Here is a 12,869-nt window from a genome sequence, read left to right on the forward strand (position 1 = left end):
ATTTTATGTTGCAGAACTTGTAAATTTTGTCCAATCTGATGGGTGAAAAGTGATGTCTCATTGTTTTACTTTACCTCCCCATGATTAATAGTGAGACTGAACATCTTTTGTGTGTTTATTGGTAATTTTTAGTTTTCCTATAAGTTGGCCCATTTTTCCTTTTTTTTTTTTTGTCTTTTTCTTATTCATGTTTAGATGTTCTTTATGTATTCTAGATACTAATCATTTGATATATATGTTGCAAATGTTTTCTTCAATTTCATAGCTTATATTCTAACTGTTTATAGTAGTAAAGTTTCAACTATGATATACTGTTTTTCTGGCTTTGAATTTTGTGTCTTATTTAAAACAGTTTTTCCACACCAAAGTCATTGGGGCTTCTTCCCATATTTTCTTCTATTACTTTTTGTTCTCCTTTTTATGGTTAGATTTTGAATTTATTTTTGTGAATGGTATAAATTGAGGATTCTAATCTAATATTGTCTATAATAATTAATTTCCACTTATAAAACATGGAGTATAGGATATTTACATAATAGAACTACAGAGAATATAATCCATATTTGATGTGACTTGTATTCTGTCATTCCAGTTATCTAGTCCTTTATTCATCAGTGATTTATTTGTTGAGCAATGACTATTGTAGGACACCATGGTAGGTATATGGAATACAGTGGAGAACAAAAAGGATGTACTATCTGTCCTTATGGAGCTAACTTTCATGTGGTGTGTGTGTGTGTGTCTGTGTGTGTGTGTGTGTGTGTGTCCTCCCCTTCTTCCGCCTCCCCTCCCACTCCGCTTCAAGCCGTTGTTTCTCAGTCTAGTTGTGTAGGACACAGCTCCCTGGCCCATGCTGGTATTATTAGCCTTGCACTCCCCTCAGTTGAGGCAGTCAGTTGCCCGTCGTGGGTCAGCCGCTCACAGCAGCTCACGGCCACTCACGATGGCTGCCGGCCACTCATGCTGGCTGCTGGCTGCTCCAGGCAGCTCACGGCAGCTGATGGCAGCCCATGGCAGCCCACGGCAGCCCACTGTAGCCCAGTTCCAGGGAGAGCAGTTGTTCACAATCTTAGCTGTAGAGGGCGCAGCTCACTGGCCCATGTGGGAATTGAATTGGCGACCTTGGCGTTAGGAGCAGGGCGTTCCAACCACCTGAGCCACGGGGCCAGTCCTGGTGTGTGCTTTTGATATGAAGGAGTTTGAGAGAAAAGAAAGAGTTTTAAATTACTTACACAATAAATTATGATAGTGTTAAGTTCCACAAAGGAAAAGTAAAGCATGAGAGCTTGTAACTGGAGGTCCAAGTACTGGTGGTGGTGCTGGTAGAGAGGTGGTCAGTGGAAGCTTTCCTGAATAGTAACCTTTGAGTAGAGTTCTGAAGGATGACTTGGCAGGCTGAAATTGAGGGTGGAGTTGAGAGGTGGAGTGAATATGAAAGCATATTTGAAGTAATGGGAAATAATATTTATGCAAGCATCCTGAGGTGGGAAGGAGGCTCAAGGTGTTGGAGAAACTGAGAAAAGATTAGTGTTTCCGGGTCCAGAGAGCAATAGAGAAGTGTATGAGGTGGGCCTGGTATTGTGGATAGGGATCAGACCTGATAGACCAACTGTCTTATAGACCAAATTAAGCATTATCTGCTAAATTTAATGGGAAGCCATGGAAGGATTTTAATGAAATGAAATGATTAGATACATATTTTTATAAGATCCTTCTGGCCACTGAGGAGAATTAAAGGATCTAACAGTGGATGTGGAGAGATAATTTAGGAAGCTATTATTGTAGGTTACATGCTTGGACTAAAGCCATAGTGTGGAGATGGTGGGGGTGGGGGGAGCATTAGATTATAAATTCTTTAATACTATGGATGAAGAGAAAATAACTAATTATTAGGAAAATGGTTGTTTCTGCACTTAGGATAGAGAGAGATTATTTTCTTAGAATCAAAGAAATGGCAGAGGTAATTAGTGGAATTAGCTCAGCTGAAAGAAACTAGAGTGCTGTTTTGATGAAAAGGGGCCCTTGCCACAGAGACAACCTGCCAGAGCTTGAGATGTCACATGGCACCCTGCTGTTTCTTAGGACTCTGGACCCCAAATGTCTTTCCAAGATGTATATATACCAGCTTTCCACAAGAGAGTAAGAAATTGTACAAGGACCCACCCAAATAACATCATGAACAACCTGCCTAAATGAATTTAAGTAGAAAAACCTACTTAAAGGAAGGGAGCTATCATAATATGACCTAAGTGTGGCAAACAGGGAGGAACCTAGTAAAGTCTGTCTGTTAGACTCCCTTCTGTCTCCCATTGTTTCTGGGTGGCCCCTTTTGTTTACCACCTTTGCTCTTTGTCATCTACCTGTGAATTGCCTACTTTCCTTTAAAGCAAAAACCACTACCCCCCTTTCTCAGAGCAAGATGGCATATAAGCCTCTGATTGCAAATGACCCAATTTGTCATCAAGCCCGTATCCTATGGAATCCCCGTATGTACATATAGTAAATGTGGTTATTTTCTTCTGTTAATTTGTCTCATGTCAATTTGATTATTAGATCAACTAGAAGAACTAAGAGGGAAAAGAAGGGAAAATTCACCCTCTTCATAAGCCCCCATTGCCTGACTGCCAGTGCCTCCCTCAGCCCCATATTCTTATGGAGCTCCGTAGGTATGAAATTAAACTTGATTTTCTCTTGTAAAACAGTCTCATGTCAACTTAATTTTTATACCAACCATAAGTACCTAGGAGGCTAGAGGAGAAATTTTTCCTCCTTGACAAAACCATTCTTTTGATGAGAGGTTTTAATAATATTTATGTCCTTACGGTCTCTCTCTTTGCCTTGAAATGTTCTATTTTCCCTGTCCAGCCCTAAGACAAAATCAGGGACAGCAGTTGAGACAATAACATTTTCACCTCATTACACTTTGTGTTGCATTTGCAGTTTCAGTTCAATACTAAAAAGAATGTGCAATAATCCTTTTTTTAAAAAAAATCACAGTTTTAATGGGCTTTTTTTTTTTTTTTTTTTTTTTTCAGGGGATTCATTCTTTTTTTTTTTTTTTTTTTTTAATTTTATTAAATTTATTGGGGTGACAATTGTTAGTAAAATTACATAGATTTCAGGTGTACAATTCTGTATTACATCATCTATAAATCCCATTGTGTGTTCATCACCCAGAGTCAGTTCTCCTTCCATCACCATATATTCGATCCCCTTACCCTCATCTCCCACCCCCACCCCCCTTACCCTCTGGCAACCACTAAACTATTGTCTGTGTCTATGAGTTTCTGTTTCTCATTTGTTTGTCTTGTTCTTTTGTTGTTTTTGGTTTATATACCACATATCAGTGAAATCACATGGTTCTCTGCTTTTTCTGTCTGACTTGTTTCGCTCAGCATTACTCTCTCAAGATCCATCCATGTTGTCACAAATGTTCCTATATCATCTTTTCTTACTGAATAGTATTCCATTGTGTATATATACCACAACTTCTTTATCCATTCATCTATCGAAGGACATTTTGGTTGTTTCCATGTCTTGGCCACCGTAAACAAAGCTGCAATGAACATTGGAGCACACGTGTCTTTATCTCTAAATGTTTTCAGATTTTTGGGTAGATACCCAGGAGAGGGATTGCTGGGTCATATGGCAATTCTATTCGTAATTCTTTGAGGAACCTCCACACTGCCTTCCATAACGGCTGCACCAGTCTGCATTCCCACCAACAGTGTATGAGGGTTCCTTTTTCTCCACAGCCTCTCCAACATTTGTTACTATTTGTCTTGTTGATGATAGCCATTCTGACTGGGGTGAGGTGATATCTCATTGTGGTTTTGATTTGCATTTCTCTGATGATTAGTGATGTTGAGCATTTTTCATATGTCTATTTGCCATTTGTATGTCCTCTTTGGAGAAATGTCTCTTCAAGTCCTCTGCCCATTTTTCAATTGGGTTGTTTGTTTTTTGTTGTTGAGTTGCATGAGTTCCTTGTATATTCTGGATACTAGCCCTTATCGGAGGCACTGTTTGCAAAAATCTTCTCCCATTCAGTTGGTGGCCTCTTTATTTTGTCAATGGTTTCTTTTGCTGTGCAGAAGCTTTTAAGTTTCATATAGTCCCATTCGTTTATTTTAGCTTTTACTTCCATTGCCTTTGGAGTCAAGTTCATAAAATGCTCTTTGAACCCAAGGTCCATAAGTTTAGTACCTATGTTTTCTTCTATGCAGTTTATTGTGTCAGGTCTTATGCTTAAGTCTTTGATCCATTTTGAATTAACTTTGGTACATGGTGACAAATAGCAGTCCAGTTTCATTCTTTTGCACGTGGCTATCCAATTCTCCCAGCACCATTTATTGAAGAGGCTGTCTTTGCTCCATTGTATGTTTTAGCTTCTTTGTCAAAAATTATCTGTCCATATTTATGTGGTTTTATTTCTGGGTTCTCAATTCTATTCCATTGGTCTATGTGTCTGTTTTTCTGCCAATACCATGCTGTTTTGATTATTGTAGCCCTGTAGTACAAGCCAAAGTCAGGAAGTGTGATACCTCCATTATAGTTCTTTTTTCTTAAGATTGCTTTGGCTATTCGGGGTCTTTTGTGGTTCCAAACAAATCTGTTGATTTTTTGTTCTATTTCTTTAAAATATGCCATTGGGATTTTGATGGGGATTGCATTGAATCTGTATATTGCTTTGGGTAATATGGCCATTTTAACTATGTTGGCTCTTCCAATCCATGAGCACGGAATGTCTTTCCATTTCTTTGTGTCTTCTTCAATTTCTTTCAAAAAAGTCTTATAGTCTTCAGCATATAGGTCTTTCACATCCTTGGTTAAGTTTATTCCTAGGTATTTTATTCTTTTTGTTGCAATTGCAAAAGGAATTGTTTTTTGTATTTCTTTTCTGAGATTTCATTGTTAGTATATAGGAAGGCAATGGACTTTTGTGCGTTGATTTTGTAGCAACTTTACTGTATTCGTTGATTGTTTCTAATAGCTTTTTGGTGGAGTCTTTAGGGTTTTCTATATATAGCATCATGTCATCTGCAAAGAGTGATAATTTAACTTCTTCATTCCCAATTTGATGCCTTTTATTTCTTTCTCTTGCCTGATTGCTCTGGCAAGGACTTCCAACACTATGTTGAAAAGCAGAGGTGATAGGGGACATCCCTGTCGTGTTCCTGAACGTAGAGCAAAGGGCTTCAGTTTTTCCATTAATTATGAGATTAGCAGAGGGCTTGTCATATATGGCCTTTATTATGTTAAGGTATTTTCCTTCTATACCCATTTTATTAAGTGTTTTAATCATAAATGGATGTTGTATCTTGTCAAATGCTTTTTCTGCATCAATTGATATAATCATATGATTTTTGTCCTTTATTTTGTTTATGTGATGTATCACATTGATGGATTGATGTTGAACCATCCTTGTGCCCCGGGATGAACCCCACTTGGTCGTGATGAATAATCTTTTTAATGCATTGTTGTATTCGATTTGCTAGAATTTTATTTAGGATTTTTGCATCGGTATTCATTAGAGATATTGGTCTGTAGTTTTCTTTTTTGTGCTGTCCTTACCAGGTTTTGGTATCAGGGTAATGTTGGCCTCATAAAATGAGTTAGGGAGTACTGTCTCTTCTTCAATTTTTGGAAGAGTTTGTGCAGAATTGGTATTAGATCCTCTTTGAAGGTTTGGTAGAATTCACTAGTGAAGCCATCTGGTCCCGGACTTTTGCTTTTGGGAAGGTTTTGGATGACTGATTCAATTTCGCTACTGGTGTTCGGTCTGTTTAGATTTTCCAGTTCTTCATGGTTCAGCCTTGGAAGGCTGTATGTTTCTAAGAACCTGTCCATTTCTTCTAGGTTGTTGAATTTGGTGGCATATAGTTCCTCATAGTATTCTTGGGTGATCCTTTGTATTTCTGTCGTGTCCGTGATAACTTCCCCTTTTACGTTTCTGATTTTGTTAATCAGTGTCTTCTCTCTTTTTATCTTAGTAAGTCTAGCCAAGGGTTCGTCAATTTTGTTAATCTTCAAAGAACCAGCTCTTTGTCACATTAATTTTTTCTATTGTCTTTTTGTTCTCTATTTCATTTAGTCCTGCTCTAGTTTTTGTTATTTCCTTTCTTCTGCTGACCTTGGGTTTTACTTGTTCTTCTTTTTCTAGTTCTTTTAGGTGTAACATGAGGTTATTTATTTGGGAGTTTTCTTGTTTCTTGAGATAGGCCTGTAATGAGATAAATTTCCCTCTTAAAACTGCTTTCGCTGCATCCCAAAAATTTTGGTAGGATGTATTTTCATTGTCATTTGTTTCTATGTATCTTTTGATCTCTCCTCTAATTTCTTCTTTGACCCAGTCCTTCTTTAAAAGTATGTTGTTTAATCTCCATGTATTTGTGTTTTTCCGCTTTCTTTTTACAGTTGATATCCAATTTCAAAGCCTTGTGATCAGAGAATATGCATGGTATGATTTCAATCTTCTTAAATTTGTTGAGACTGATTTTATGTCCCAATATATGGTCTATCCTTGAGAATGTTCCATGTACACTAGAAAAGAATGTATAGTCTGATGTTTTAGGATGAAGTGCTCTATAAATGTCAATTATGTCCATTTCATCTAATGTGTCATTTAGGGCTACTATTTCGTTATTTATTTTCTGTTTGGATGATCTATCCATAGCTGTCAATGATGTATTTAAGTCCCCTAGTATAATTGTGTTTTGGTCAATTTCTCCCTTTAGTTCTGTTAGTAGTTGCTTGGTGTATTTGGTGCTCCCTGATTGGGGGCATAAATATTGATGACTGTTATGTCTTCTTGTTGTACAGTCCCTTCACCATTATGAAATGTCCATCTTTGTCTCTTGTTATCTTTTTCACCTTGAAGTCTGTTTCATCTGATATCATTATGGCTACACCTGATTTTCTCTGGGTACCATTTGCTTGGAGTGTCAATTTCCACCCTTTCACTTTGAGTCTATGCTTGTCCTTGTAGCTGAGATGTGTCTCTTGGAGACAGCATATGGTTGGGTTTAGTTTTTTGATCCAATCTGCTACTCTGTGCCTTTTTATTGGTGAGTTCAGTCCATTTACATTTAGGGTGATTATTGATATGTGAGGATTTCCTGTCATTCTATCTTTAGTTTTCTGGTAAGGCTGTGTCTCCATTGTTTCTTTGCCTTTTGTTGTTGTCTATTATTTCTGTGTGGTGGTATTCTATGATGTTTCCCTCTGTTTCTTCTTTTATTTCAGTATATATTTCAGTTCTGGATTTTTTTTGAGTGGTTTCCCTTAAGTTTATGTAAAAGAAAGTTTGATATTTAGAGTATTCCATTTTCTTCAGCACTCTTACTTTCTCCATTCCCATATTCCGGTTCAGGCCTTTACTCTCCCCCTTTTTGAGTTTTGGTTGCCACAAATTGTCCCTGTTGATGGTGGTCGAATAGCCTCCTTTAGTATTTCTTATAGTGCAGGTCGTGTATTAGAAAATTCCCTCAGCTTCTGTATGTCTGGAAAGGTCTTTATTCCTCCTTCATATCTAAAGGATATCTTTGCTGGATATATTATCCTTGGCTCATGGTTTCTCTCTTTCAATAGTTTGAATATTTGGTTCCACTCCCTCCTGGCTTGTAGAGTTTCTGCTGAAAAATCTGATGATAATCTAATGGGCTTTCTTTTGTAAGTTACCTTCTTCTTTTCCCTGGCTGCCTTGAGGATTCTTTCTTTGTCGTTGATTTTAGACAGCTTCAATACAATGTGCCTTGGAGAAGGTCTGTTGGGATTGAGGTAACTCGGTGTTCTATTTGCTTCTTGGATTCGAGGGTCCAGTTCTTTCCACAAGTTTGGGAAGTTCTCATCGACTATTTGTTTGAATATATTCTCTGTCTCCTTCTCTCTTTCTTCTCCTTCTGGTATGCCCATTATTCTTATATTGCTCTTTCTGATGGAGTCAGAAAGTTCTTGTAGAGTTCTTTCATTTCTTTTAAGTCTCAAGTCTCTTTCTTCTTCTATTTGTGTCATTTCCAGGTTTCTATCTTCGATGTCACTGATTCTTTCCTCCATCTGGTCAACTCTAGTACCTAACCTCGTTATTTCATTCTTAATTTCTTCTATTGAGTTCTTAATCTCCAGAAATTCTATTTGGTTCCTTTTTAAAATTTCAATCTCTTTCGTAAAATGCTCATGCTGTTCTTTGATTGAGTTTCTGAGTTCCTTTAACTGCCTATCTGTGTTTTCTTGTATCTCGTTGAATTTTTTCAGAACTGCAATCTTGAATTCTCTGTCATTTAAGTCACATATTTCTGTATCTTTAAGTGCCTTCTCTGGAGATTTTTCACTTTCTTTCTGAGCTATCTTGTTGCCTTGGTTATTCATGGCGATTACTGGTTTACTATTTCTCTTCCTAGACATCTACAGGAGTGACTTCTGCAACAGGTTGATAGAAAGCGGTCTTTCTTTTGTTTGCCAGTACTTGTTGGTAGAATGTTTTATTATTTCTCCAACTGCAACTTATTTTCTTCTCCCACACAGTAGTGCTATGTTTTCTCTGCACTATTCCAACTTCTCACACAATGGGGGGATTCCCTGGGAGACGGGCTTCTCCTCTGTTAATAGTTCGTCTAGGTCACAGGCAGCAGTGTCCCGGTGGGTATGGGAGAGCTTTGATGTTCCAAAGCTCTTCCAGCTCCTGATTCAGAGCCCGTATATTTCAGCAGTTCTGTTTACTCCTGCAGGGATCCGCCCAGATAGGTGGGGTCAGGGGCGGGGTGAGTTGTGAGAGGTGGCCCAGAGCAATGGCGGCAACCACCACCACAGCCGGTCCTGCTTCCACAGCTCTCTCCCCTTTGCTGGAACTAGTTGGGCTGTGAATTTGTGTTTGCGGTCCACAGATCTCAAAACAGCAAATTTTCTGTTGTTTTGATCTGACACTGCTACTGTTTCGCTTCTAGCACCGGGCAGGTGGGGGCGGGGCGAGCTCTGGGAGGGGAGGGAGGGGGCGGCTAGTCTCAGTGCCTAAGGCTCCGTTCTCTGCTCGGCAGTGCGGGCTTAAACCACCGTTTTCAGCCTTTTTCCCTCAGTCTTTTCTCCGAGGTCTCTGCCGTGAGCGTTGGGTTCAGCCGTGTTATATGCTGTCCCCTCAGCCCTGTGGAGCCCTGGCGGAGCCCTAGCTGTCCGATCTCTTCCCTCTCCCGCAGCTGCGGTAGTTCCGGGAAGCAGCGAGCTCGGCGCACTGAGCTGGGTCTGCGTCCTCCGCCCGCGCGGCTCCGTCTCCGCCGCGCGCTTTTCCCTTTCCTCCTCCCTCCACTCGCGCGAATCTCCCACCTGTAGGTGATTTCAGTCAGTAGTGGGCCTCTTCGTGTTGCCTGTCTGCTGTGCAGGGAGTCCTTTGTGGAGTTTTTGTTGTTCTATTCTTTGTAAATTCCAGGGGAGCTTTACAGAGGCTCACCTCACTCCGCCATTTTTCCGGAACCGTTAATGGGCTTTTAATGATAGTATTTCTTTGTTGTTGGAAGAGAGACATATATAACACTCATTATTACCAACTGTGACTTACCTGCATCATCATTCTCTAAAAACCTTTTTCTGCCAGATGTCTTGCCTGAGAACAAGGTTAAACCAGTAGGCACCTGGGCTATTTCATTAGGCGCATTTTCTGTGTTGAGCCTCAAGGCCGTGAGGAATATCCAGCCCACGCAGCCGGCTGTAGCCTTCGCCGCCTCTGGCAACCGCTCAGCCAGAGCCTGCAGGGCCCTCTCCACACTGGCCGGAGTGCCATCCATGTCCTCCTACTCCTCCTTGGGGTCCAGCTCCTGAGAACAGTGGCCACCGGACACCACACACTGTGTGGGCACCACACGTCCTCCTGCCCAGAGTCAGACTCCATTCCTACCTGGTTCAAATGTTGCTTGCCGTTCCAGGTGTCTGAGTGGGTGGAGGCCTCTGTGTAAGATGTCCATAACCCTTGGAGCCTAAGGCCGCAACAGACTACCAAAATGAAGGCAACATCTTCCATGGCCAAGAGGGTGTACCAGCTGGAGGCTTGAGTCTCCCAGGCAGACGACGCCTTCCATTCCCGGTGTCGCTCCTCATGGGCCTCCCAAAGCTGAGCTCTCACACGCACAAACCGCTCCACCATGCTTTCGTAGGTTTGGGCCGGCACCATACCCTGCTTATGAAACTGAGCTTTTATACCTATAAACTGCTCCAGTACATTCCGGAGAGTTTTGGCCGACACCATACCCTGCTCGCTGTGCCATGTGTCATGCGGGGCCACCTGCAGGGTCTCTGCTCCCGCTCCCCACATAAGAACGCAGGATGTGGCTAAGCCAAAAAGGAACTGTTAGGTCAGCTGCGGGCATGGTCAAAGCGGCCAGAAGACAAAATTACCCCTCTTCCAAGTCAGACCCCTCCTCACATGATAGAAACTGGGGCCCCTGGCGTTTCCCAGAAAAGGCAGCAGACCCTGGTGCGATAAACAACTCCGGATGCAGTCACTTGCGCCTGATCTGCGCTGGGGGTGCCTTCTCATCTGTCACCTCACTCAGCCAACCCCCACCCCAAAAATCACGTATATGCCTCCCTCCCTCTACCCTGGGCGCGACTTCACCGGTCCCGACTGTGGACGGGTGAACCTCGGCCGGGGGTGCAGATAAAACACTCACTTTGCTCAACCCGTCTGACTCAGTCTCATTATCTCGCCGCAAGCCTTACAGGAACAGCCACGGGGCCATAGGTAGGGGCGTCATCCCACTATAGTCTCACTGGAGGCTGGGTTCACACGACGTGCGACCTGCTGTCTGCTTTTCTGCCAACTGACCAACTTCTCCTCCCCAGCGCAGCCGCAGCAGTTATATCAGTGGCCAATTGGGTAACCGGCTACAGCTGACGGCGAACTAGCCACAGTCGACAGCCATCTACTACCCGAGCCAGCACCTTTCCACGTGAGGCCAAGAGCCTGGAAACTGCTCCCCGGGGCTTTGTCCCCACAGTTAGACACATGGTCTATCTAGATTGAAGCACAGAAACTGGCATGATCCAATAGAAAAGGTTTATGATACTTCCAAATTTTGGTATTATCTAATAATAAACACCTTTAGATTCATCTAAAAGTTTGTTTTATATCAAGACAAATGTCCCCTTATTGAGATATTATCAGGCAAAAACCTGGTTCATTTCAAGTATTTTTGAAAGGCCATTAGAATTGACTAGGAGGCTTCAGGGGACTTCTATTATGAAAAAAATAAGTACTGAGAAAATGAGGTGTGGGTGCCTTATGCCTTTGACGAGGATATGAGGCAAAGGGGGTCCTTATAAACAAGGAGCAAGACTGGATTTCTTATATATTTTTAAAAGTTACTGACAGTGGTTTTTACTTTCAGCTTCTGATTGAGAAAGTCCGGAGCTCTACCTCATCCATCTGAGGGTAATCTGGAATGTCTTTGCTGGAGAACTGGGTCACTTCCCCTCTTCAAGAAGGACTCCTGGTTCATTTACATGTAGCTAATTCTTACAGGGGAATGTAATCATCATAGTTTGCTTTCATATCTTTATCTTCTGCACAGTCCTTTCTCACATTTAATTTTTATATCTGCATTAAGTTCATTTTGAGGTGTTGTATGTTTTAGTCTGCATGACAAGTCTTTGGAAAAGCCATTGCCTTCCTTAAGGCTCCTTTCACCTCCTAGTTTCTAGGTGTATAAACAAAGGGATTTAGAATAAAGGGATAGTATTTAGCACTGATACCACCTTAATAATCTTAAAGGAGGAGTGTCCTACAGGTCTCAGGTACATGAACAAAACAGCCCCATGGAATAAGGAGACAACTGTTAGGTGAGAGGTACAGATAGAGAAAGCCTTCTGGCAGCCAGGGGCTGAAGGATGGTAGAAAGGATATAGATATAAGAAAGCACAGCGAGGAGGAGTGACCCTGGAATCACCAGGATGTTTGCCAAGAGGACCAGGAGCTCCAAAATGCTTGGATCTGCACAGGCTGCTTTCAAGATGGGGCCAATGTCACAGTAGAAATGATTGATGACATTGTTGCTACAGAATGGCAACTGGATGAACAGCAGCATCTGACAAAAGACAATGGTTAAGCCCACAACTCAGGAGCTGAGGGCCAGTTGCAGGCAGAGGTTGCTGGTCATTATGGTGGGGTAGTGAAGAGGCTTACGGATGGCCAGGTAATGGTCAAAAGATGTGACAGTGAGGCTGAAGATCTCAGTGGTGCCCAGGAAGAAGTGGAAGAAGGCCTGCAGCAGGCAGCAGGGGGTGCAGATAGCTTTTTTTTTTTTTTTTTGCCACCAGAGAAGTTTCTAGCAGTTGTGGGATGACTGTGGTCGTGTACCAGATCTCTAGGAAGGACAAGTTGCAAAAAAAGAAGTACATTGGAATTTGTAGCCCAGGCTCAGCCCAGACAATGGCAACAATGAGCCCATTGCCTGCAAGGGTTAATAGGTAGATGAAAAAGATCACGGTAAAGGGAGGGATTTGTACTCCTTAGACACCTGGAAAGCCTAGGAGGATGAACTCTGTGATTGCCGTGATATTTCTCATGTCTCTTGGTACTCTAAAGAGGCAGGCAAGAAAGTAGCACCTTAGAATCTCACATTCAAATACAGTTTAAATAAACAAACAAAAAAGGAGGATTCTGATTCTATTTAAGGTCCTTCAAGACATCCTGCCTCCTTCACATACACATACACACCAAGTACTCCTTCCTTACTCATGATTTGGCTTGTTCCTTTGCCAGGTAAACCAGCTTTTAATGGATTTTGAAAGTACTAAGTACACTTGACGAATGGAAAAGTACCATTTCATCCTTATGCAACAATGAGAGTTATCATTGTAATGTGATGGTTTATCTGTCAATAGTG

General features: G+C 41.6%; 1 protein-coding gene across 1 annotated transcript; it reads right to left on the reverse strand.

Annotated features, from left to right (window-relative positions):
- Positions 1 to 11,614: 11,614 nt before the first annotated feature.
- Positions 11,615 to 12,591, reverse strand: OR6X1 (olfactory receptor family 6 subfamily X member 1). The gene is given in 4 exon segments (XM_019714595.2): positions 11,615 to 11,707; positions 11,710 to 11,873; positions 11,876 to 12,281; positions 12,283 to 12,591. Coding segments are annotated over 4 exon segments (930 nt in total). The 5' UTR covers positions 12,550 to 12,591.
- Between the last annotated feature and the right edge of the window lie 278 nt (positions 12,592 to 12,869).

The sequence above is a fragment of the Rhinolophus sinicus genome, linkage group LG16 (assembly GCF_036562045.2).
Source record: "Rhinolophus sinicus isolate RSC01 linkage group LG16, ASM3656204v1, whole genome shotgun sequence".
In the NCBI taxonomy this organism is placed as follows: Eukaryota; Metazoa; Chordata; class Mammalia; order Chiroptera; family Rhinolophidae; genus Rhinolophus; species Rhinolophus sinicus.